At 47.3% G+C, this 25,500-nt stretch overlaps 1 protein-coding gene across 1 annotated transcript in view; it reads left to right on the top strand.

The window, feature by feature from the left end:
• LOC106593056 (dynein axonemal assembly factor 5) overlaps positions 1–25,500 on the top strand; it is a 71,604-nt gene that overhangs the window by 20,872 nt on the left and 25,232 nt on the right. The window contains exons 7-8 of the mRNA XM_045719881.2: positions 20,585–20,728; positions 22,581–22,749. Of these exons, the coding sequence (XP_045575837.1) occupies positions 20,585–20,728; positions 22,581–22,749 (313 nt within the window). The remainder of the gene's footprint in view (positions 1–20,584; positions 20,729–22,580; positions 22,750–25,500) is intronic.

Genomic DNA, 25,500 nt, shown 5'->3' with positions numbered 1-25,500 from the left:
GTCCTGGCTGGCTAGCTGGGTATGTAAAGAGCAGGGTCAGCAGTACAGTACAGTCCTGGCTGGCTAGCTGGGTATGTAAAGAGCAGGGTCAGCAGTACAGTACAGTCCTGGCTGGCTAGCTGGGTATGTAAAGAGCAGGGTCAGCAGTACAGTCCTGGCTGGCTAGCTGGGTATGTAAAGAGCAGGGTCAGCAGTACAGTACAGTCCTGGCTGGCTAGCTGGGTATGTAAAGAGCAGGGTCAGCAGTACAGTCCTGGCTGGCTAGCTGGGTATGTAAAGAGCAGGGTTAGCAGTACAGTCCTGGCTGGCTAGCTGGGTATGTAAAGAGCAGGGTCAGCAGTACAGTACAGTCCTGGCTGGCTAGCTGGGTATGTAAGGAGCAGGGTCAGCAGTACAGTACAGTCCTGGCTGGCTAGCTGGGTATGTAAGGAGCAGGGTTAGCAGTACAGTACAGTCCTGGCTGGCTAGCTGGGTATGTAAAGAGCAGGGTTAGCAGTACAGTCCTGGCTGGGTAGTTAAAAGGACATTTAAAAAAATGTCAATTTTATATTCATCATCTCCAGCACCACCCCAACATCAACATCTGTGAAAATGGTGTGTTTCTATGTTTTGTTGTAAAAAAGATAGAGGCCAATGACATCATCAACAATTTGGTAGACAATTAGTGGCAATGCCTGCTCATAATTGGTTAAAATCACAAGATGCACACCGATGATGTCATTGGCCTCTATCTATCTATCCCCTTTAAAGAGCAGGGTTACCAGAACAGACCGACACACCTGCAGCATTCTTTGACAACAACCAGGCCAGACACACAGAGCAGGGCCAAACCAGAGAGGGCCAGGCAGGCCACCATTGGGCTGTAAATAACAAGAGAGACGAGGGAGAGAGAAGGGAGAGGAGCATCTGTGTTCCTGTAGACACACACACAGACAGACAGTTACACACCCACACCCCAAACACGCAGACCCAGAGCAGACCCAGAGCAGACGCAGAGCAGACAGAGCAGACATAGCAGACCCAGAGCAGACCCAGAGCAGACGCAGAGCAGAGCAGACCCAGAGCAGAGCAGAGCAGACCCAGAGCAGACGCAGACCCAGAGCAGAGCCGATGCAGAGCAGACCCAAAGCAGTCAGACGCAGAGCAGTACAGAGCAGACCCAGAGCAGGCAGACCCAGAGCAGACCCAGAGCAGGCAGACGCAGAGCAGACCCAGAGCAGAGCAGACCCAGAGCAGAGCAGACCCAGAGCAGACGCAGACCCAGAGCAGACCCAGACACAGAGCAGACGCAGACCCAGAGCAGACGCAGAGCAGAGCAGTAAGAGCAGACCCAGAGCAGGCAGACCCAGAGCAGACCCAGAGCAGAGCAGACCCAGAGCAGAGCAGACCCAGAGCAGAGCAGACCCAGAGCAGACCCAGAGCAGACGCAGACCCAGAGCAGACGCAGAGCAGAGCAGTAAGAGCAGACCCAGAGCAGAGCAGACACAGAGCAGACCCAGAGCAGAGCAGACACAGAGCAGACCCAGAGCAGAGCAGACAGAGTAGACCCAGAGCAGACGCAGACCCAGAGCAGACACAGACCCAGAGCAGACCCAAAGCAGTCAGAGCAGAGCAGTAAGAGCAGACCCAGAGCAGGCAGACCCGGAGCAGACGCAGAGCAGAGCAGACCCAGAGCAGACCCGTCAGAGCAGACCAGTCAGAGCAGAGCAGACCCAGAGCAGAGCAGACGCAGAGCAGACCCAGAGCGGACGCAGAGCAGACCCAGAGCAGACGCAGACCCAGACCCAGAGCAGACCCAGAGCAGAGCAGACCCAGAGCAGAGCAGACCCAGAGCAGACACAAAGCAGTCAGAGCAGAGCAGTAAGAGCAGACCCAGAGCAGAGCAGACCCAGAGCAGAGCAGACCCAGAGCAGAGCAGACCCAGAGCAGAGCAGACCCAGAGCAGAGCAGACCCAGAGCAGACGCAGACCCAGAGCAGACGCAGAGCAGACCCAGAGCAGACGCAGAGCAGACGCAGAGCAGGCAGACGCAGAGCAGAGCAGACCCAGAGCAGAGCAGACCCAGAGCAGAGCAGACCCAGAGCAGAGCAGACCCAGAGCAGACGCAGACCCAGAGCAGACGCAGACCCAGAGCAGAGCAGACCCAGAGCAGAGCAGACCCAGAGCAGAGCAGACCCAGAGCAGACGCAGACCCAGAGCAGACCCAGAGCAGACGCAGAGCAGACACAGACCAGAGCAGACAGAGTAGACGCAGATGCAGACCCAGAGCAGACCAGACCCAGAGCAGACCAGACCCAGAGCAGACCCAGAACAAGAGCAGACCCAGAGCAGACCCAAAGCAGTCAGAGCAGACCCAGAGCAGACCCAGAGCAGAGCAGACCCAGAGCAGAGCAGACCCAGAGCAGACGCAGACCCAGAGCAGACGCAGACCCAGAGCAGACGCAGACCCAGAGCAGACCCAGAGCAGACGCAGAGCAGACACAGAGCAGACCCAGACCAGAGCAGACAGAGTAGACGCAGATGCAGACCCAGAGCAGACCAGACCCAGAGCAGACCAGACCCAGAGCAGACCCAGAACAAGACGCAGACCCAGAGCAGACCCAAAGCAGTCAGAGCAGACCCAGAGCAGACCCAGAGCAGAGCAGACCCAGAGCAGAGCAGACCCAGAGCAGAGCAGACAGACTGACAGGTAGGCAGACCCAGAGCAGACCCGTCAGAGCAGAGCAGTCAGAGCAGAGCAGACCCAGACCCAGAGCAGACGCAGAGCAGACGCAGATGCAGACCCAGAGCAGAGCAGACCCAGAGCAGAGCAGACCCAGAGCAGACACAAAGCAGTCAGAGCAGAGCAGTAAGAGCAGACCCAGAGCAGAGCAGACCCAGAGCAGAGCAGACCCAGAGCAGAGCAGACCCAGAGCAGAGCAGACCCAGAGCAGACGCAGACCCAGAGCAGACCCAGAGCAGACCCAGAGCAGACGCAGAGCAGACGCAGAGCAGGCAGACGCAGAGCAGACCCAGAGCAGACGCAGAGCAGACACAGAGCAGACCCAGACCAGAGCAGACAGAGTAGACGCAGATGCAGACCCAGAGCAGACCAGACCCAGAGCAGACCCAGAACAAGAGCAGACCCAGAGCAGACCCAAAGCAGTCAGAGCAGACCCAGAGCAGACCCAGAGCAGAGCAGACCCAGAGCAGAGCAGACCCAGAGCAGAGCAGACAGACTGACAGGTAGGCAGACCCAGAGCAGACCCGTCAGAGCAGACCCGTCAGAGCAGAGCAGTCAGAGCAGAGCAGACCCAGAGCAGACCCAGAGCAGAGCAGACGCAGAGCAGACCCAGAGCGGACGCAGAGCAGACCCAGAGCAGACCAGACCCAGACCCAGAGCAGACGCAGAGCAGACGCAGATGCAGACCCAGAGCAGAGCAGACCCAGAGCAGAGCAGACCCAGAGCAGACACAAAGCAGTCAGAGCAGAGCAGTAAGAGCAGACCCAGAGCAGAGCAGACCCAGAGCAGAGCAGACCCAGAGCAGAGCAGACCCAGAGCAGAGCAGACCCAGAGCAGACGCAGACCCAGAGCAGACCCAGAGCAGACCCAGAGCAGACGCAGAGCAGACGCAGAGCAGACCTAGAGCAGAGCAGGCAGACGCAGAGCAGACACAGAGCAGACCCAGACCAGAGCAGACAGAGTAGACGCAGATGCAGACCCAGAGCAGACCAGACCCAGAGCAGAGCAGACCCAGAGCAGACCCAGAACAAGAGCAGACCCAGAGCAGACCCAAAGCAGTCAGAGCAGACCCAGAGCAGACCCAGAGCAGAGCAGACCCAGAGCAGACCCAGAGCAGAGCAGACAGACTGACAGGTAGGCAGACACAGTCAGAAAGACGGACAGAGCAGGACAGAAAGACGGACAGAGCAGGACAGACAGACGGACAGAGCAGGACAGACAGACGGACAGAGCAGGACAGACAGACAGACGGACAGAGCAGGACAGACAGACAGACGGACAGAGCAGGACAGACAGACAGACGGACAGAGCAGGACAGACAGACAGACGGACAGAGCAGGACAGACAGACGGACAGAGCAGGACAGACGGACAGACAGACAGACAGACAGACAGACAGACAGACAGACAGACAGACGGACAGAGCAGGACAGACAGACAGACGGACAGAGCAGGACAGACAGACGGACAGAGCAGGACAGAGCAGGACAGACGGACAGACAGACAGACAGACAGACAGACAGACAGACGGACAGAGCAGGACAGACAGACAGACGGACAGAGCAGGACAGACAGACGGACAGAGCAGGACAGAGCAGGACAGACGGACAGACAGACAGACAGACAGACAGACAGACAGACAGACAGGTAGGCAGACATGCACACAAACACACACCAAGCATGCAAGTGTACACTGACACTGACAGGCAGACACTGACAGGCAGACACACACTCCCATTCAGCACACAGACAGTCACACATACATTGGATGAACATACTATAGAGAAAGTCAAAGTGTACAAATATTTGGGAGTGTGGGTGGATGACAAGCTGAGCTTCACTGTTCATGTGGAGAACTTGATAAGGAAGCTCAAGCTGAAAATAGTTTTTTATTACCGGCATAAGGCTTGTTTTTCCTCTGAAGGCCAGGAAGGAGCTGGTACGATGTACAGTACCTGTCAAAAGTTTGGACACACCTACTCATTCAAGGATTTCTTTATTTTTACTATTTTCTACATTGCAGAATAATAGTGAAGACATCAAAACTATGAAATAACACATATGGAATCATGTAGTAACCAAAAAAGTGTTAAACAAATCAAAATATATTTCTATTTGAGATTCTTCAAAGTAGCCACCCTTTGCCTGGATGACAGCTTTGCACACTCTTGGCATTCTGTCAACCAGCTTCACCTAGATGCTTTTCCAAAAGTCTTGAAGGAGTTCCCACATATGCTGAGCACTTGTTGGCTGCTTTTTCTTCACTCTGCGGTCTAACTCATCCCAAACCATCTCAATTGGGATGACGTCGGGGGATTGTGGAGGCCAGGTCATCTGATGCAGCACTCCATCACTCTCCTTCTTGGTCAAATAGCCCTTACACAGCCTGGAGGTGTGTCAAATCAAATGTTATTGGTCACATACACATGGTTAGCAGATGTTATTGTGAGTGTAGTGAAATGCTTATGCTTCTAGAGCTGACAGTGCAGCAGTATCTAACAGGTAATATCTAACAATTCCACAACAAAACCTAATACACACAATCTAATAAAGGAATGGGATGAGAATATATAAATATAAAACATATGGATGAGCAGTGACAGAGTGGCTAAGATGCAATAGATAGTGAAGGATACAGTACATATGAGATGAGTAATGCGAGATATGTAAACATTCTTAAAGTGGCATTGTTAAAGTGACTAGTGTTCCATTTATTAAAGTGGCCAATGATATAAAGTCTATAGGTAGGCAGCCACCTCTCTGTGCTTGTGGTGGCTGTTTAACAATCTGATGGCCTTGAGATAGAAGCTGTTTTTCAATCTCTCTGTCCCAGCTTTGACGTACCTGTACTGACCTCGCCTTCTGGATGATAGCGGGGTGAACAGGCAGTGGCTCGGGTGGTTCTTAACCTCTTACATCTAGACGTTCCGCTAGCGGAACACCTGCTCCAATATCCAATGATAGGCGTGGCGCGAATTACAAATTCCTCAAAAATACAAAAACTTAAATTTTTCAAACATATGACTATTTCACAGCATTTTAAAGACAAGACTCTCCTTTATCTAACCACACTGTCCGATTTCAAAAAGGCTTTACAGCGAAAGCAAAACATTAGATTATGTCAGCAGAGTACCAAGCCAGAAATAATCAGACACCCATTTTTCAAGCTAGCATATAATGTCACAAAAACCCAGAAGACAGCTAAATGCAGCACTAACCTTTGATGATCTTCATCAGATGACACACCTAGGACATTATGTTATACAATACATGCATGTTTTGTTCAATCAAGTTCATATTTATATCAAAAAACAGCTTTTTACATTAGCATGTGACGTTCAGAACTAGCATACTTCCGGGGAATTTGCTAACAATTTACTAAATTACTCACGATAAACGTTCACAAAAAGCATAACAATTATTTTAAGAATTATAGATACAGAACTCCTCTATGCACTCGATATGTCCGATTTTAAAATAGCTTTTTGGTGAAAGCACATTTTGCAATATTCTAAGTACATAGCCCAGCCATCACGGGCTAGCTATTTAGACACCCGGCAAGTTTAGCACTCACCAATATCAGATTTACTATTATAAAAGTTTGATTACCTTTTGTTGTCTTCGTCAGAATGCACTCCCAGGACTGCTACTTCAATTACAAATGTTGGTTTGGTCCAAAATAATCCATCGTTATATCCGAATAGCGGCGTTTTGTTCGTGCGTCCCAGACACTATCCGAAATGGTAAATCAGGGTCGCGCGCATGGCGCAATTCGTGACAAAAAAAATCTAAATATTCCATTACCGTACTTCGAAGCATGTCAACCGCTGTTTAAAATCAATTTTTATGCCATTTTTCTCGTAAAAAAGCGACAATATTCCGACCGGGAATGTCCATTTAGCTAAACAGAGGAAAGAAAACAAAGCTTTCGAGTCTCACAGTACTGTAACCAGCCACTACCCAAACGCGCTACTTTGTTTCAGCCACGATTCAGCGTTTTGCCGCCTTCTGAGAGCCTATGGCAGCCGTAGGATGTGTCACGGGACAGCTAAGATCCTCACTCTTCAATAAACAGAGACAAGAAGAACGACACCTTGTCAGACAGGCCACTTCCTGCATGAAATCTTCTCAGGTTTTGGCCTGCCATAGGAGTTCTGTTATACTCACAGACACCATTCAAACAGTTTTAGAAACTTTAGGGTGTTTTCTATCCAAAGCCAATAATTATATGCATATTCTAGTTACTGGGCAGGTGTAGTAACCAGATTAAATCGTGTACGTTTTTTATCCAGCCGTGCAAATACTGCCCCCCTATCCCCAACAGGTTAATGATGAGTTTGGAGGGTAGTATGGTGTTGAATGCTGAGCTGTAGTCAATGAACAGCATTATTACATATGTATTCCTCTTGTCCAGGTGGGATAGGGCAGTGTGCAGTGTAATGGCGATTGCATCATCTGTGTACCTATTGGGGCGGTAAGCAAATTGGAGTGGGTCTAGGGTGACAGGTAGGGTGGAGGTGATATGATCCTTGACTAGTCTCTCAAAGGACTTCATGATTACAGAAGTGAGTGCTACAGGGCAATAGTCATTTAGTAGAGTTACCTTTGCTTTCTTGGGAACAGGAACAATGGTGGCCATCTTGAAGCATGTGGGGACAGCAGACTGGGATAGGGAGAGATTGAATATATCCGTAAACACACCAGCCAGCTCTGAGGATGCGGCTAGGGATGCCGTCTGGGCCGGCAGCCTTGCGTGGGTTAACACGTTTAAATGTTTTACTCACGTCGGCTACGGAGAAGGAGAGCCCACAGTCTTTGGTAGCGGGCTGGGTCGGTGGCACTGTATTGTCCTCAAAGCGAGCAAAGAAGTTGTTTAATTTGTCTGGGAGCAAGATGTTGATGTCCGCGACGGGGCTGGTTTTCTTTTTGTAATCTGTGATTGTCTGTAGACCCTGCCAAATACATCTCGTGTTTGAGCCGCTGAATTGGCTTGTATACAGTTGAAGCCGGAAGTTTACATACACCTTAGCCAAATACATTTAAACTCAGTTTTTCACAATTCCTGACATTTAATCCTAGTAAAAATTCCCTGTCTTAGGTCAGTTAGGATCACTACTTTATTTTAAGAATGTGAAATGTCAGAATAATAGTAGAGAGAATGATTTATTTCAGCTTTTATTTCTTTCATCACATTCCCAGTGGGTCAGAAGTTTACATACACTCAATTAGTATTTGGTAATATTGCCTTTAAATTGTTTAACTTGGGTCAAACGTTTCGGGTAGCCTTCCACAAGCTTCCCACAATAAGTTGGGTGAATTATGTCAATTATGTCAATTAGCCTATCAGAAGCTTCTAAGGCCATGACATCATTTTCTGGAATTTTCCAAGCTGTTTAAAGACACAGTCAACTTAGTGTATGTGAACTTCTGACCCACTGGAATTATGAAATAGTGAACTATAAGTGAAATAATCAATTGTTGGAAAAATTAATTGTCATGCACAAAGTAGATGTCCTAACCGACTTGCCAAAACTATAGTTTGTTAACAAGAAATTTGTGGAGTGGTTGAAAAAATAGTTTTAATGACTCCAACCTAAGTGTATGTAAACTTCCGACTTCAACTGTATACGCTTGCAGAGGGATATACACGGCTGTGACTATAACCGAGGAGAGTTCTCTTGGGAGATAATACGGTCAGCATTTGAGTGAGGAATTCTAGGCAGGTGAACAAAAGGACTTGAGTTCTTGTATGTTATTACAATTACACAATGAGTTGTTAATCATCGGTGTTGGGTCATTGTCCTGTTGAAAAGCAAATGATAGTCCCGCTAAGCGCAAACTAGATGGGATGGGATATCGCTGCAGAATGCTGTGGTAGTCATGCTGGTTAAGTGTGCCCTGAATTCTAAATAAATCACTGACAGTGTCACCAGCAAAGCACCCCCACACCATCACACCTCTTTTTCCATGCTTCACGGTGGGAACCACACATGCGGACATCATCCGTTCACCTACTCTGCGTCTCACAAAGACACGGCGGTTGGAAACAAGTCTCTCAAATTTGTACTTATCAGATCAAAGGACAGATTTCCACGGTCTACTGTCCATTGCTTGTGTTTCTTGGCCCAAGCAAGTCTCTTCTTATTATTTGTGTCCTTTAGTAGTGGTTTCTTTGCAGGAATTCGACCATGAAGGCCTGATTCACGCAGTCTCCTCTGAGCAGTTGATGTTGAGATTAGAGGTCGACAGATTAATCGGCATGAATTAGGGCCGATTTCAAGTTTTCATAGCAATCGGTAATCTGCCTTTTTGGACGCTGATTATGGCCAATTACGTTGCAGTCCGTTAGGAAACTGCGTGGCAGGCTGACCACCTGTTACGCGAGTGCAGCGTCAAATGGACCTTCATTTACGCGAGACATCAATACCTTTCTTAAAATTAATACACAGAAGTATATATTTTTTTTTCTTCAAATAAATGCATGTTAGTAGTCAATATTAACTAGGGAAATGGTGTCACTTGTCTTGCGTTCAGTGCAAGCAGAGTCAGGGTATATGTAACAGTTTGGGCTGCCTGGCTCGTTGCGAACTGGGTTTCTTCCTAACAAAGACCGTACATAATTATGAGATAACATTGAAGGTTGTGCAATGTAACAGCAATATTTAGACTTAGGGTTGCCACCCGTTAGATAAAATACGGAATGGTTCCGTATTTCACTGAAATAATAAACGTTTTGTTTTCTAAATTAAAGTTTCCGGATTTGACCATATTAATGACCAAAGGCTCGTATTTCTGTGTGTTTATTATAATTAAGTCTATGATTTGATATTTGATAGAGCAGTCTGGCTGAGCGGTGGTAGGCAGCAGCACGCTCGTAAGCATTCCTTCAAACAGCACTTTACTGCGTTAGCGAGCAGCTCTTAGCAAGGCTTGTTCCACAGCGCTGTTTATGACTTCAAGCCTATCAACTCCTGAGATTAGGCTGGCAATACTATAGTGCCTATAAGAACATCCAATAGTCAAAGGTATATGAAATACAAATGGTATAGAGAGAAATAGTCAATGCGTCATAATTCCTATAATAACTACAACCTAAAACTTCTTAACTGGGAATATTGAACCACCAGCTTTCATATGTTCTGAGCAAGGAAGGAACTTAAACTTTAGATTTTTCACATGGCTCATATTGCACTTTTAGTTTTATCTCCAACACTGTTTTTGCATTATTTAAGCCAAATTGAACATGTTTCATTATTTATTTGCGACTAAATAGATTTTTATGTATTATATTAAGTTAAAATAAAAGGGTTCATTCTGTATTGTTGTAATTGTCATTATTACAAATATAAATAAAAACATCGTCTGATTAATTGGTATCGGCTTTTTTTGGTCCTCCAATAATCGGTATTGGCGTTGAAAAAACATTATCGGTCGACCTCTAGTTGAGATGTGTCTGTTACTTGAACTCTGAAGCATTTATTTGGGCTGCAATTTCTGAGGCTGGTAACTCTAATGAATTTATCCTCTGCAGCAGAGGTAACTCTGGCTCTTCCTTTCCTGTGGCGGTCCTCATGAGAGCCAGTTTCATCATAGCGCTTGATGGTTTTTGTGACTGCACTTGAAGAAACTTCAAAGTTCTTGAAATGTTCCATATTGACTGACCTTCATGTCTTAAAGTAATGATGGACTGTCGTTTCTCTTTGCTTATTTCAGCTCTTGGTCTTTCACCAAATAGGGCTATCTTCTGTATACCACCCCTACCTTGTCACAACACAACTGATTGGCTCAAATGCATAAAGAAGGAAAGAAATTCCACAAATTAACTTTTTTAAGAAGGCACACCTGTTAATTGAAATGCATTCCAGGTGACTACCTCATGAAGTTGGTTGAGAGAATGCCAAGAGTGTGCAAAGCTGTCATCAAGGGTGGCCATTTGAAAAATCTCAAATATAAAATATATTTTGATTTGTCTAACACTTTTTTTGGTTACTACATGATTCCATGTGTTATTTCATAGTTTATGTCTTCACTATTATTCTACAATGTAGAAAATAGTAAAAATAAAGAAAAACCCTTGAATGAGTTGGTGTTATAAAACTTTTGGCCAGTAGTGTATGCAGACCTCAACCACTACCCTGAGAGCACTTGATTCAGTATATCAGGCAGCCCTCAGGTTCATTACCAATCACAAACGTTGGAGTTTAAACACTTGGTCGTTTATAAATATCATGGAAGAGTATAATTGTCTTTAGGACAGCTGTTTTTTAGTTATGACATTTTGTGTTTCTTTACGTAATATGTAATTGTTGTACTGTATGTGTGTCTATAGTTTTGTTCAATGTAGTGTAAGTTGTTTAGTCTGAAACGTTGTTTCCCTTGCTGCTGTCGGAAAAATAGATTTTATCTCTATGAGAAAAACCTGTAGAAATAAAGGTTAAATGATAAAATACTCTGACATGAACTTCAGAGACCCAGTCATCACACAGATTGTGTGAAGGTTAGCCAGCAGACACAGTGATCATGTTTGTTGGACTAACTGGCTGTTATTGATATCATTTTGGCTCATTGGTTTTTAGACATGGATGGGGAAATGTCATATGAGCACATTGGGCAGCGGTGGTGCTAAGATAAAGTAGAGTTAAAAAATAATAGTTAAATTGCAGACTCAGATGCTATGCTTTTTAAAATAAACTTCAAAAGATGAGAACAACTTTTGTGTTTTTGATCCTTCCAACATTAGAGAGTTTTGTGCGAGAGGTTTGACTTGGACCAAAAAGCAGTAAAAAAAAATATATATAAATAATCTTCAAAGTCACAGCGAAAACCACGCTGGTCAGCAGAGAGCGAGAGAGTGGTGGAGCCCCTTGAAGATGTGGACACTGATATTGTGCTTGGTCACTCACAATGACTTCACTGTGGCAGAGAGGAGTTGAAAGGAGTGTTGGTTAGTTAAGCTTCCGTGTCGTACAAGTTGCACTTGTAATTATAGGACATACCATAAACACCCACAGACATTAAGCTATTAGTACATAGTAGAGACGCTCTCACTCTACAGCTGAGGGTCATTGTGGTGTTGCCGTGGCTACGGCGCTATTCTCACATCTGCAGAGCTAAAGCAAACAGGCAGATGAGAGAGAAAGGCCCGTAGGTGAAGGGAAGGAGTATTTACAACCAGGCAGTTAACAGACAGAACATTACACAGCAAGGCACTGTCAAAGTGCTGAGCCAGAGTAGTGGAGGAGAGCAGGGGAGAGGAGGCTCTGTTTTCTATCTTGTCTTCTGTGCAAATGCTGCTGAGAGACTTGGGATCGGCTGTCCTTTGTGTGACGTGGTGACGCCATGTCGGCCAATTTACTGTCGCTCAGAAAACCCAAACCCAGTCTGACATGTTTCCTCTGTCTGATGTCATGGCTGCTGCCAGCTGTGGCCTGCTCATCTCGCTGTTGACAGAGAGAGGAAAGAAAGGAGGAGTGCGGTGGTGGGTTGGGCTTACCGTACGCGTGGCTGCCACTTCACCTGTGGACTGACACAACCGGGTCAGAGGTCCAGGGATGTATCTGTTTCCCTGTTGCCATGACACTGGCAGAAGTTGTGGGGGGGTGGTAATAAATCCTCAACTACCTCAGTATGTCAGTGTGCATTTGTGTCAGACACACACACTGTGTTACGAGGCCCCGTGGCGTGTGCAGTGGCACAGCACCAGGTAGAGCACCAGTCAGGCTCCAGGTGTGTCGAACACATGATTATATCCACTAAGCCACTTTTACCTCTCCTCTCCCACACCTACTGATGGCTGTTTTGGTGTCAGTGTCTGCCTGTGTGTTACAATGTTAAACGTCTGGTGGGGTCTCCCTACAGCATCCTGGGCTGCCTCCCTAGGGGTGTTGTGGCAGACCAGAACAGAGAACAGACCAGACCAGATCACAGCAGACCAGAACAGAGAACAGACCAGATCACAGCAGAGAACAGACCAGAACAGAGAACAGACCAGATCACAGCAGAGAACAGACCAGAACAGAGAACAGACCAGACCAGATCACAGCAGACCAGAACAGAGAACAGACCAGATCACAGCAGAGAACAGACCAGAACAGAGAACAGACCAGATCACAGCAGAGAACAGACCAGAACACAACAGAACAGACCACAGCAGAGAACAGACCAGAACAGAGAACAGAACACAGCAGAGAACAGACCAGAACACAACAGAACAGACCACAGCAGAGAACAGACCAGAACAGAGAACAGAACACAGCAGAGAACAGACCAGAACACAACAGAGAACAGAACACAGCAGAGAACAGACCAGAACAGAACAGACCAGAACAGAACAGACCAGAACAGACCACAGCAGAGAATAGACCAGAACAGAACAGACCACAGCAGAGAACAGACCAGAACAGACCACAGCAGAGAACAGACCAGAACAGACCACAGCAGAGAACAGACCACAGCAGAGAATAGACCAGAACAGAACAGACCACAGCAGAGAACAGACCAGAACAGACCACAGCAGAGAACAGACCACAGCAGAGAATAGACCAGAACAGAACAGACCACAGCAGAGAACAGACCAGAACAGAACAGACCACAGCAGAGAACAGACCAGACCACAGCAGAGAACAGACCAGAACAGAACAGCGTGAAACCCCCACGGTCTCGCTGCTTTATTCCCATGATAGTGAGCTGCAGAGCTGTAAAGAGGGGAATCCCCACAGAAATACAATAACTAGAGATTCTATGGGTATCCACACCACCCACTGTGAGCACGTCCACACTCTACAGGGGGGTGAAGTGAGTAAGCACACAGGAGGGGAGAACTGAGTCACAAGCCCAGAGAGGTGAGGGAATCCCAGATTTAAAAAATATATATATTTCACCTTTATTTAACCAGGTAGGCTAGTTGAGAACAAGTTCTCATTTGCAACTGCGATCTGGCCAAGATAAAGCGTAGCAATTCGACACATACAACAACACAGAGTTACACATGGGGGGGAAAAAAACAACATATAGTCAATAATACAGTAGAACAAAAGAAAACAAAAAGTCTATATACAGTAAGTGCAAATGAGGTAAGTTAAGGCAATAAATAGGCCATGGTGGCGAAGTAATTACAATATAGCAATTAAACACTGGAATGGTACATGTGCAGAAGATGAATGTGCAAGTAGGGATACTGGGGTGCAAAGGAGCAAGATAAATAAATACAGTATGGGGATGAGGTAGGTAGACAGATGGGCTGTTTACAGATGGCCTATGTACAGGTGCAGTGATCTGTGAGCTTCTCTGACAGCTGGTGCTTAAAGTTAGTGAGGGAGATATGAGTCTCCAGCTTCAGTGATTTTTGCAGTTCGTTCCAGTCATTGGCAGCAGAGAACTGGAAGGAAAGGCGGCCAAAGGAGGAATTGGCTTTTGGGGTGACCTGTGAAATATACCTGCTGGAGCGCATGCTACGAGTGGGTGCTGCTATGGTGACCAGTGAGCTGAGATAAGGCAGGGCTTTACCTAGCAAAGACTTGTAGATAACCTGTAGCCAGTGGGTTTGGCGACGAGTATGAAGCGAGGGCCAACCAACGAGAGCGTACAGGTCGCAATGGTATGGGGCTTTGGTGACAAAACGGATGGCACTGTGATAGACTGCATCCAGTTTGCTGAGTAGAGTGTTGGAGGCTATTTTATAGATGACATCACCGAAGTCGAGGATTGGTAGGATGGTCAGTTTTACGAGGGTATGTTTGGCAGCATGAGTGAAGGAGGCTTTGTTGCGATATAGGAAGCCGATTCTAGATTTAATTTTGGATTGGAGATGCTTAATGTGAGTCTGGAAGGAGAATTTACAGTCTAACCAGACACCTAGGTATTTGTAGTTGTCCACATATTCTAAGTCAGAGTCGTGATGCTGGACGGGCGAGCAGGTGCGGGCAGTGATCGATTGAATAGCATGCATTTAGTTTTACCTGCGTTTAAGAGCAGTTGGAGGCCACGGAAGGAGAGTTGTATGGCATTGAAGCTCGTCTGGAGGTTAGTTAACCCCCGTGCGGCCTCCGTCCCGTATGCCATTCGCATAACAACATTTAATTAAAAAAACAAAAATAATAATCAAATTATATCGTTTTATAGATACACCTCTCCTGAATCGAACCACGTTGTCAGATTTAAAAAAGGCTTTACAGCAAAAGCAAAACATTAGATTATGTTAGAGGAGTATATCGTAAAAGTAGCCACATAGCCATTTTCCGACCAACCACATGCATCACAAATAACCAAAAAACAGCTAAATGCAGCACTAACCTTTGACAATCTTCATCAGATGACAAACCTAGGACATCATGTTACACAATACATGCATTCTTTTGTTCGATAAAGTTCATATTTATATATAAAAACAGCATTTTACATCGGTGCGTAACGTTGACTAACTATTTTCCCTCAAATGCATCCGATGAAACAGAGCTACAATTTACTAAAATACTAATCGAAAACATTTTTAAAATGTAATATTGTCATTCTAAGATGTATAGATGAATATCTCTTGAAAGTACCTGTTATGCCAGATTTAAAAATAACTTTACTGGGTAATCACACTTTGCGATAAAAGGGGATGCGATACTCAGAACAATAGGCTAGCAATAGCAATAGGCTAGCCATCTTGGAACAGTCGCATATCACATCTAGTCTTGTATACTATTGTCAATAATCCCTTACCTTTGGTTGTCTTCATCAGAAAGCACTTCCAGGAATCCCAGGTCCACAACAAATGTATTTTCGTTCGAAAAAATGACTCCTTTATGTTCCAAGAGCTTGTTCTTGTTAGCGCGTCTGAAGGCTGCTCCAAAACTTCCGTCGGCCACGGGACAGCCATTTCGAGAAAATGCATTTTTTTCCCATTTAGGTTTGTTCAAACATGTCAAACGTTGTATAACATAAATCTTCAGGGCGTTTTTCAACAAGAGAGCCAATAAGATTCGAGGGGGACGATTGCATTGTGTTTCAAAATGTTTCGAAAGGGGAGGGTAACCAGGGGCGCCGGCGTCATAATGGTGATGGCCCTCTCCGTGTGACCACGTTCCACAGCGTCTCATTCATTCAGTTTTTACAGTAGAAGGCTCAAACCAATTTGTGAAGACTGGGGACATCTAGTGGAAGCAATAGGAAGTGCTCAATGAACCATTGCTCACGGTGTGATTTATAGGCAACGTGATGAAGTTGAGTTCGCAATTCAGAATTCCACTTCCTGTTTCCATCTGTCTCGGGGTTTTGACTGCCATATGAGTTATGTTATACTCACAGACACCATTCAAACAGTTTTAGAAACTTTAGGGTGTTTTCTATCCACAAGTATTAATTATATGCATATCCTAGCTTCTGAGTTTGAGTAGGAGGCCGTTTAAAATGGGCACAATTTTTTTTCAAAAATCGCTTTAGCGCCCCCTATCCTAGGGGAACGCCAAGAGGTTAACACAGTGTCCAAAGAAGGGCCAGATGTATACAGAATGGTGTCGTCTGCGTAGAGGTGGATCAGAGACTCACCAGCAGCAAGAGCAACATCACTGATGTATACAGAGAAGAGAGTCGGCCCGAGAATTGAACCCTGTGGCACCCCCATAGAGACTGCCAGAGGTCCGGACAACACGCCCTCCAATTTGACACACTGAACTCTATCAGAGAAGTAGTTGGTGAACCAGGCAAGGCAATCATTTGAGAAACCAAGGCTGTCAAGTCTGCCAATAAGAATGTGGTGATTGACAGAGTCGAAAGCCTTGGCCAGGTCGATGAAGACGGCTGCACAGTAATGTCTCTTATCGATGGCGGTTATGATGTCGTTTAGGACCTTGAGCGTGGCTGAGGTGCACCCATGACCAGCTCTGAAACCAGATTGCATAGCGGAGAAGGCACGGTGGGATTCCAAATGGTCGGTAATCTGTTTGTTAACTTGGCTTTCGAAGACCTTAGAAAGACAGGGTAGGATAGATATAGGTCTGTAGCAGTTTGGGTCTAGAGTGTCTCCCCCTTTGAAGAGGGGGATGACTGCGGCAGCTTTCCAATCTTTGGGAATCTCAGACGATACGAAAGAGAGGTTGAACAGGCTAGAAATAAGGGTTGCAACAATTTCGGCAGATCATTTTAGAAAGAGAGGGTCCAGATTGTCTAACCCGGCTGATTTGTATGGGTCCAGATTTTGCAGCTCTTTCAGAACATCAGCTATCTGGATTTGGGTGAAGGAGAAATGGTGGGGGCTTTGGCGGGTTGCTGTGGAGGGTGGTGAGGGAGAACCCCCAGGGAAGACCAGAGAGGTGAGGGAGAACCCCCAGGGAAGCCAAGAGAGGTGAGGGAGAACCCCCAGGGAAGACCAGAGAGGTGAGGGAGAACCCCCAGGGAAGCCAAGAGAGGTGAGGGAGAACCCCCAGGGAAGCCAAGAGAGGTGAGGGAGAACCCCCAGGGAAGCCAAGAGAGATGAGGGAGAACCCCCAGGGAAGCCAAGAGAGGTGAGGGAGAACCCCCAGGGAAGCCAAGAGAGGTGAGGGAGAACCCCCAGGGAAGCCAAGAGAGGTGAGGGAGAACCCCCAGGGAAGCCCAGAGAGGTGAGGGAGAACCCCCAGGGAAGCCCAGAGAGGTGAGGGAGAACCCCCAGGGAAGCCAAGAGAGGTGAGGGAGAACCCCCAGGGAAGCCAAGAGAGGTGAGGGAGAACCCCCAGGGAAGACCAGAGAGGTGAGGGAGAACCCCCAGGGAAGCCAAGAGAGGTGAGGGAGAACCCCCAGGGAAGCCAAGAGAGGTGAGGGAGAACCCCCAGGGAAGCCAAGAGAGGTGAGGGAGAACCCCCAGGGAAGCCAAGAGAGGTGAGGGAGAACCCCCAGGGAAGCCAAGAGAGATGAGGGAGAACCCCCAGGGAAGCCAAGAGAGGTGAGGGAGAACCCCCAGGGAAGCCAAGAGAGGTGAGGGAGAACCCCCAGGGAAGCCCAGAGAGGTGAGGGAGAACCCCCAGGGAAGCCCAGAGAGGTGAGGGAGAACCCCCAGGGAAGCCAAGAGAGGTGAGGGGGAGGCCCAGGGAAGCCAAGAGAGGTGAGGGGGAGGCCCAGGGAAGCCCAGAGAGGTGAGGGGGAGGCCCCAGGGAAGCCGAGAGAGGTGAGGGGGAGGCCCAGGGAAGCCCAGAGAGGTGAGGGGGAGGACCAGGGAAGCCCAGGCCAGACAGGGGGACAAAGGAAGCAGAGGTTATCCTCAATGCTCACTTTCTTTTAGAATATCAAACCTGACTCACTGTCGGATCCAGACACACATAAGACTTTTCCAACCCCCTGAGTCAAAAGTGTGTGTGTGTGTGCGTGCATAATGTGTGTGTGCGCGTGTATAATGTGTGTGTCCATAGTATGTGTGTGTCTAACCCCCAGCTCACTGATGTAAAATAAACCCATTTTTCTCCCAGCCCTGGAAATCCTGACCCTCTCGTCTCTCCTCTCCAGCCCTGTCATAGACTCACTGCTTTTCCATCTTATTTATATATGCTTTGATCTATTTTCCTTCCCACTGAAGTGGCATGCTGCTCTCTGGCTGCTCTCTGGCTGCTCTCTGGCTGCTCTCTGGCTGCTCTCTGGCTGCTCTCTAGCCCGCTCTCTGGCCGCTCTCTGGCCGCTCTCTGGCCGCTCTCTGGCCTCTTGGGGAAGACAGTGTTGTGCTCCTCCTAGTGCCTGCTTTGAGCACTGGACAGACGTTTTGTCATTATGGAGAATGGGAGGGATGAGGTGTGTGTGTGTGTGTGTGCGTCCGTACAGACTCTTGGCCATCTCTCTCCGTTCCCTAATACACCCCCTCTCTCCCTAAGCAAACACCTGGAGGCTGCCTCCCCCCTCCCTCCCTCCCTCCTCTCTAATGACAGGCCACAGCAAAACAGGAAACAAGGCTGTGCTCCCGGTGATGGCATGGAAATTGGTCCGAGTGGAGGGCCTTTTGTCTAAACATGAGCTCACCCTACAGAGAGAGAGAGACAGAGAGAGAGAGAGAGAGAGAGAGAGGGGGAGAGAGAGAGAGAGAGAGAGAGAGAGAGACAGACAGAGAGAGAGAGAGACAGACAGAGAGAGAGAGAGACAGACAGAGAGAGAGAGACAGAGAGAGACAGACAGACAGAGACAGACAGACAGAGAGAGACAGACAGACAGAGAGAGACAGACAGACAGAGAGAGACAGACAGACAGAGAGAGACAGACAGACAGAGAGAGACAGACAGACAGAGAGAGACAGACAGACAGAGAGAGACAGACAGACAGAGAGAGACAGACAGAGAGAGAGGGACAGAGAGAGAGACAGACAGACAGACAGACAGACAGACAGACAGACAGACAGACAGACAGACAGACAGACCGAGAGAGAGACAGACAGAGAGAGACAGAGAGAGAGAGACAGAGAGACAGACAGACAGAGAGAGACAGAGAGAGCGAGAGAGTGTCAGAACTGAGGGTGGAAGGGAGGATGGCGTGTCGTGAGAGAGGTGAGAGGGAGCAGATGGAGAGGAGTGTGAGCGAGGGAGACAGAAGGAGGGATAGGGGAGAGGGCGGATAGAGTTCAGAGAAAATAAATCTAGCTTCTAGGCTGGTGGTGAAGGGAGCAGTCACGCCATTGACTTTTCCCTCATTTAACAGTATGACAGTATGAGGAACAGAGGTCAGGGGCTTCTCATGCACCGTTAGACTGTAGCACTGCAGTCTCTCTCTTCCTCCCTCTCTCTGTACCTATCTCTCTCTTCCTCCCTCTCTCTGTACCTATCTCTCTCTTCCTCCCTCTCTCTGTACCTATCTCTCTCTCACCCCTCCCTCTGTACCTATCTCTCTCTCACCCCTCCCTCTGTACCTATCTCTCTCTCACCCCTCCCTCTGTACCTATCTCTCTCTCACCCCTCCCTCTGTACCTATCTCTCTCTTACTCCCTCTCTCTGTACCTATCTCTCTCTCACCCCTCCCTCTGTACCTATCTCTCTCTCACCCCTCCCTCTGTACCTATCTCTCTCTTACTCCCTCTCTCTGTACCTATCTCTCTCTTACTCCCTCTCTCTGTACCTATCTCTCTCTTACTCCCTCTCTCTGTACCTCTCTCTCTTCCTCCCTCTCTCTGTACCTATCTCTCTCTCACCCCTCCCTCTGTACCTATCTCTCTCTCACCCCTCCCTCTGTACCTATCTCTCTTACTCCCTCTCTCTGTACATATCTCTCTTCCTCCCTCTCTCTGTACCTCTCTCTCTTCCTCCCTCTCTCTGTACCTATCTCTCTCTCACCCCTCCCTCTGTACCTATCTCTCTCTCACCCCACCCTCTGTACCTATCTCTCTCTTACTCCCTCTCTCTGTACATATCTCTCTTACTCCCTCTCTCTGTACATATCTCTCTTACTCCCTCTCTCTGTACCTATCTCTCTCTTACTCCCTCTCTCTGTACCTATCTCTCTCTTACTCCCTCTCTCTGTACCTATCTCTCTCTTCCTCCCTCCCTCTGTACCTATCTCTCTCTCACCCCTCCCTCTGTACCTATCTCTCTCTCACCCCTCCCTCTGTACCTATCTCTCTCTTACTCCCTCTCTCTGTACCTATCTCTCTCTCACCCCTCCCTCTGTACCTATCTCTCTCTCACCCCTCCCTCTGTACCTATCTCTCTCTCACTCCTCTCTCTGTACCTATTTCTCTCTGTACCTATTTCTCTCTGTACCTATCTCTCACTCCACCTCAATCTACACATTCCCCTATCTCCGTCTCCCTCTCTCTCCCGGTCTCTCTCCTTTTTCAGGTGTAAATGTGAATGCTGATATTGAAATGTGTTTGTGTAATGTATGATTTTTACCCAATAAAGGGCTGAATTAGAATAGTCTGTCCTTCCCTCTCCCAGGCGGTGTACCTGGACCAGTTGCTGTCCTGTGTGGATGTTCTGTTGTCTCTGTGTGAGAAGGACTGTGGCTCTGTCAGTCTACAGCTGTTACAGGTCCTGGTTACTGTGCAGAGCCTCTCCACTGAGCCACAGCTCACTGACAAGGTAAGATGTGCTCACATACACAGACATACAGGATATGGACACACACACCCACACACACACAGCCTCACCCAGTTTCTCTAACGAGCAATCCCATTATCCTCTCTGTCTTCCAGGCATGCCCCCCCTCCCCTGTGGGTTCAACGTTTCTAACCCACCTCACCTGTGTAGCTACTCTTCTCTGCTCTGACATGTGGTGATCTAGAATGTTTTCACCATTTTTTCCCTGCCCTCTTTCTTTCCATCCCCCTCCTCCTTGTTTATTACAGCTGTGAGTATGTTTTGTATAGCGGCCAGAGAAGCTATCTGAAGAATGTAAGTGTTAGCCCTGGTTCTAAGTGGGCACAGTGGAACTCAACAGTCTACTGTAATTACCCATTTAGTCAGAAATTGCACCTTTGGAGTGGAACTAGTTTAAACCGTTGCCGGGGGTGAAAGGAGGCGGTTTTGAGAGAGAGAGAATCAGCCCCAGCGCCATCTTTCTTCACGCCTACTTCCATTACATGCCATGCGAGCGCCATCCTGCCGCGAAGGACACTCATCGTCCGGTTAACTTGACCCAGAATAAAACTTAACAACACAGAGAAGAGGAGGAGGAAACAGAACAGACTTTAAAAGGCCTGTGTTACGTCTTAGTTTAGTCTGTCTGTTTGGACTGTATGCTAATAGCAGGTCTACGAGGAGAGGAGCGGGAAGTGGAGTTGCACTCTGGCCAACGGATGAATGACTGACCACTCAGTGGCCTTCTATGTCTGACTGTCTGTGTCTGTCTGCAGAAATGGTGTCCTGTTTGGAACTGGGAGGAAGAATAGGGACAGGGACATGTAGAGAAGGGGGGAAGGAGGGAGGGAGAGCATGGCCTTGGGCATTCCTGGACGCTGTTCTGCCTCCCAGGGGGAACGGCAACGCTAGTTTTCCCAGAAAATGAGCTTCCAGTCAGGGGTGTGGGGGGGGGGGGTTGTTGGCTCCCTTCGCAGGGGGTTAACACTATTGACTCAAGAGGACAGTCAATCAGACAGTGTCCACCCACCCTCCCTTCAAGGGGGCCATAACGGGGACCATAACGCGAGGTCACTTCCTCTGTCCTGAAGAGACAACACTATGCTCACGCTCCTTTCTCTCACTCGGCTCATTTCCTCTCCGTTGATGTTTATTGTGACTATAGAATGTATGCTTCCTGTTTGTTTTCTGTATGGGTACATGTGTTAGTGTTTGCATCGGAGTGGTTTGATGTATAAGACTAAGAGCATGTGAAGCACATTGTTTCCAGAGTTTTTGGAAAGTTATTCTTTCCATGGTAAAGTTACTGTTCATGCTTCTGTTTCCGGATGTAATATAAACTTGCAATACAGCCATAAACATTTTTATGGAATGTGTTGATCACTTTCTCTCTCTCTCTCTCTCTCTCTCTCTCTCTCTCTCTCTCTCTCTCTCTCTCTCTCTCTCTCTCTCTTCTCTCTCTCTCTCTCTCTCTCTCTCTCTCTCTCTCTCTCCTCTCTCTCTCTCTCTCTCTCCCTCTCTCTCTCTCTCTCCCCTCTCTCTCTCTCTCTCTCTCTCTCTCTCTCTCTCTCTCTCTCTCTCTCTCTCTCTCTCTCTCTCTCTCTCTCTCTCTCCTCTCTCTCTCTCTCTCTCTCTCCCTCTCTCTCTCTCTCTCTCTCTCTCTCTCTCTCTCTCTCCCCATCTCTCTCCCTCTTCATCTCTCTCTCCCTCTCCATCTCTCTCCATCTCCATCTCTCTCCATCTCTCTCTCCATCTCCATCTCTCCCTCTTCATCTCTCTCCATCTCTCTCTCCATCCTCCATCTCTCTCTCCCATCTACATCTCTCTCCTCTCCATGTCTCTCTCTCTCTCTCAGGCAGAGCAGAGCGTAGTGTCTCTGTGTAAGGTCCAGGGTCTGGCTACAGTAGCTGACCTCTACAGGCAGCACATGGGTCAGCTGCTCCAGTGGCTCTCAGCCTCTCAGAAGACCTGGACCAGCTACTCCCCCCAGAGACTGCAGCTCCAGGTCATCGCCACCCAATCAGGTGAGACTATAGGTCAGGCTTCTCCAACCGTGTTCCTGGAGATCCTACCCTCCTGTAGGTTTTAAATCCAACTCCAGTTGTAACTAACCTGATCAACTGATCAGATAGATATTCATTCAAATCAGGTGTGCTAGATTAGGGTTGGAGAGAACCTACAGGAACAAGGTTGGAGAGCTCTGCTATAGGTCATCTCTGGCCAATCATGTGAGACTATAGCCACATCACTGGCCAATCAGGTGAGCGTATAGCCACATTGCTGGCCAATCGGGTGAGAATACAGGTCAATTCTCTCCAATCAGAAGACCAATCTGTAACCAACCCATTAATGTCCAAACAGTCATATCTGGCCAATCAGGTGAGACTAAAACCACATTATTGTCAGAATTATGTGAGACCACAGGCAGAGAGGAAGAGGCGAAGCAAGAGGTTTTACTCCGCCCAAAATCTGTCCACGAAAATAAGCCCAAGAAGGGAGGAATTTTGGTCAATGGGAGAGTGTCGAATTTGGTCAACAAAAAAGTGAGGCTTATTTGATCAAATGAAAATTTCGCAACAGTTAGGTTGTTACGAATTTACTGATATAAGTGGACACACGTTGCATTTATGCAACTTTGAAAAATACAACTTTATATTAGATTTGTGCCTGTTGTCATAAGAGAGGACTCATCATGGATATAACCCGTTTTAGTGTGGATATTGCCATTGAGGGCTTCCACCATTTTAAAGTAGACAATTGGGTGGGGATTCCTATGATTTTGGAGCAATCAGCCAATTAAGAAAATTGACTACTTTAAAATGGAAATGGCTTCAATGGTGCTCCCCTTGCGGTCACAGACTCTATAATGGCACAGATACAATGATAAGTCCTCTATCTCTATGGCCTGTTGTTCACATGCGTATCTGCCCTCTCGTTGGCTAGAATGGTCCCACCTGATCTCGCCGCCTCCAGCCTGACTTCCATATTTGAGGACATGTATTTCTATTGTTGGTGTGGGTCACTTGACTATCTTGTCAATAGTATACAATATTTGCTACATGTCATCGCTGGCCAGTCAGGTGAGACTATAGTCAAGCTATTACCTCCATTTTGTTTCCCCACCACTCCTATAAATACCAGTTATAGAGTGGATATTGTCATTGAAGGCAACCCTTCATTCCATACCAGCCACCATCATAGATTTACACTGAACAAAAATATAAACACAACATGCGATCATTTCAAAGATTTTACTGAGTTACAGTTCATATCAGTAAATCAGTAAATTGAAATAAATTCATTAGACCCTAATCTATGGATTTCACATGACTGGGAATATAGATATGCATCTGTTAGTCACATATACCAACAACAACAAAAGAAGGAGCGTGCATCAGAAACCAGTCAGTATGTGGTGTGAGCACCATTTCCCTCATGCAGCGCGACACATCTCCTTCACATAGAGATGATCAGGCTGTTGATTGTGTCCTGTGGAATGTTGTCCCACTCCTCTTCAATGGCTGTGAGAAGTTCCTACACCTGTCAGGAGGCTGGATTATCTTGGCAAAGGAGAAATGCTCACTAACAGGAATGGAAACAAATGTTGGTATGTCCATTCTATTCACTTTATTTCTACGCTGTCATCTACCATTAAGAACTGTATGACTGAGACAAATCAGACCTTTGACTCAAGTCCCCTTTAGAAAGACTCACACAGACAGAAAGCAACTTGCCTGGCTTCCCAAACTCCTTGCACCGGCAAAACGCTACACCACACCCGTGGATGTTAGGTTCCTCTTCGCAATGAGTCTGTATCTGAGTACCTCCTCTACGATTTGTAGAATGGAAATCCATTCTAGACCGTCTGATTGGTCCCAGAAACCGATGGTTTGGGCCAGAGCCAGAACAAAAATGGGTAAAGCGGCACTTTTAAAAATGTGTCATTGGCTTTGATACTCTGATGGTTAGAGATGATCCAATCGCTGATGACTTTGTTTTGTACAACACCCCGCACTTTGACGTCACTACAAACGACTTCAATGATGGCAGTCTGACTGTAGTATGTAGTGAATGATAGCAGCAGAATAATTCAGTTTGAGGCTTCTGGCAAGTCAGCAACATAACCTGCCATTATCCAGCTACACACAGAAAGCTTGTCATTAGAGCCCAGTTATCTTAGTGACTAGGGTAAATCCCCCCCACTCCCTGTCTGTCTGTCTGTCTGTCTGTCTGTCTGTCTGTCTGTCTGTCTGTCTGTCTGTCTGTCTGTCTGTCTGTCTGTCTGTCTGTCTGTCTGTCTGTCTGTCTGTCTGTCTGTCTGTATCTCTCTCTTTGTCTCTCTCTCACCACACACTTGCACTCCAGACCTATACACTCTTAGAAAAAAGGGTTCTTCGGCTGTCCCCATGTAGAACCCTCTATGGAATTGTTTCGGCATGGAACCCAAAACGGAACCCTTTTAGGTTTGTCTGTATAATTCTAATTCTAATAATAGAGAAGTTATTTTTGTTCTTTAGAGTTTTATAGTTGTACTGTTGTTCATGCTTAATCAGGACCAATTGATTTACACAGATATCTTTCAGATGATAGTAACAGGATATACTGAAAAGGTATTTTAGGTTTTTGCTCTGATTGTATGGGAACAGGAATAAACAGCTGAAGTATGTCCTCTAGTCCCCTAAGCCTCCAGTCATAACTGACCAGTCCATTCTAAACTTACAGTCAGACCCCCCCTCCTCCTTGCATCAAGGCCACTTTGAACCTCAGTCTCTGTG

The sequence above is a fragment of the Salmo salar genome, chromosome 06, assembly GCF_965601325.2.
Source record: "Salmo salar chromosome 06, fSalSal1, whole genome shotgun sequence".
NCBI classification, from domain to species: Eukaryota; Metazoa; Chordata; class Actinopteri; order Salmoniformes; family Salmonidae; genus Salmo; species Salmo salar.
This window is presented reverse-complemented; position numbering and strand designations above follow the sequence as displayed.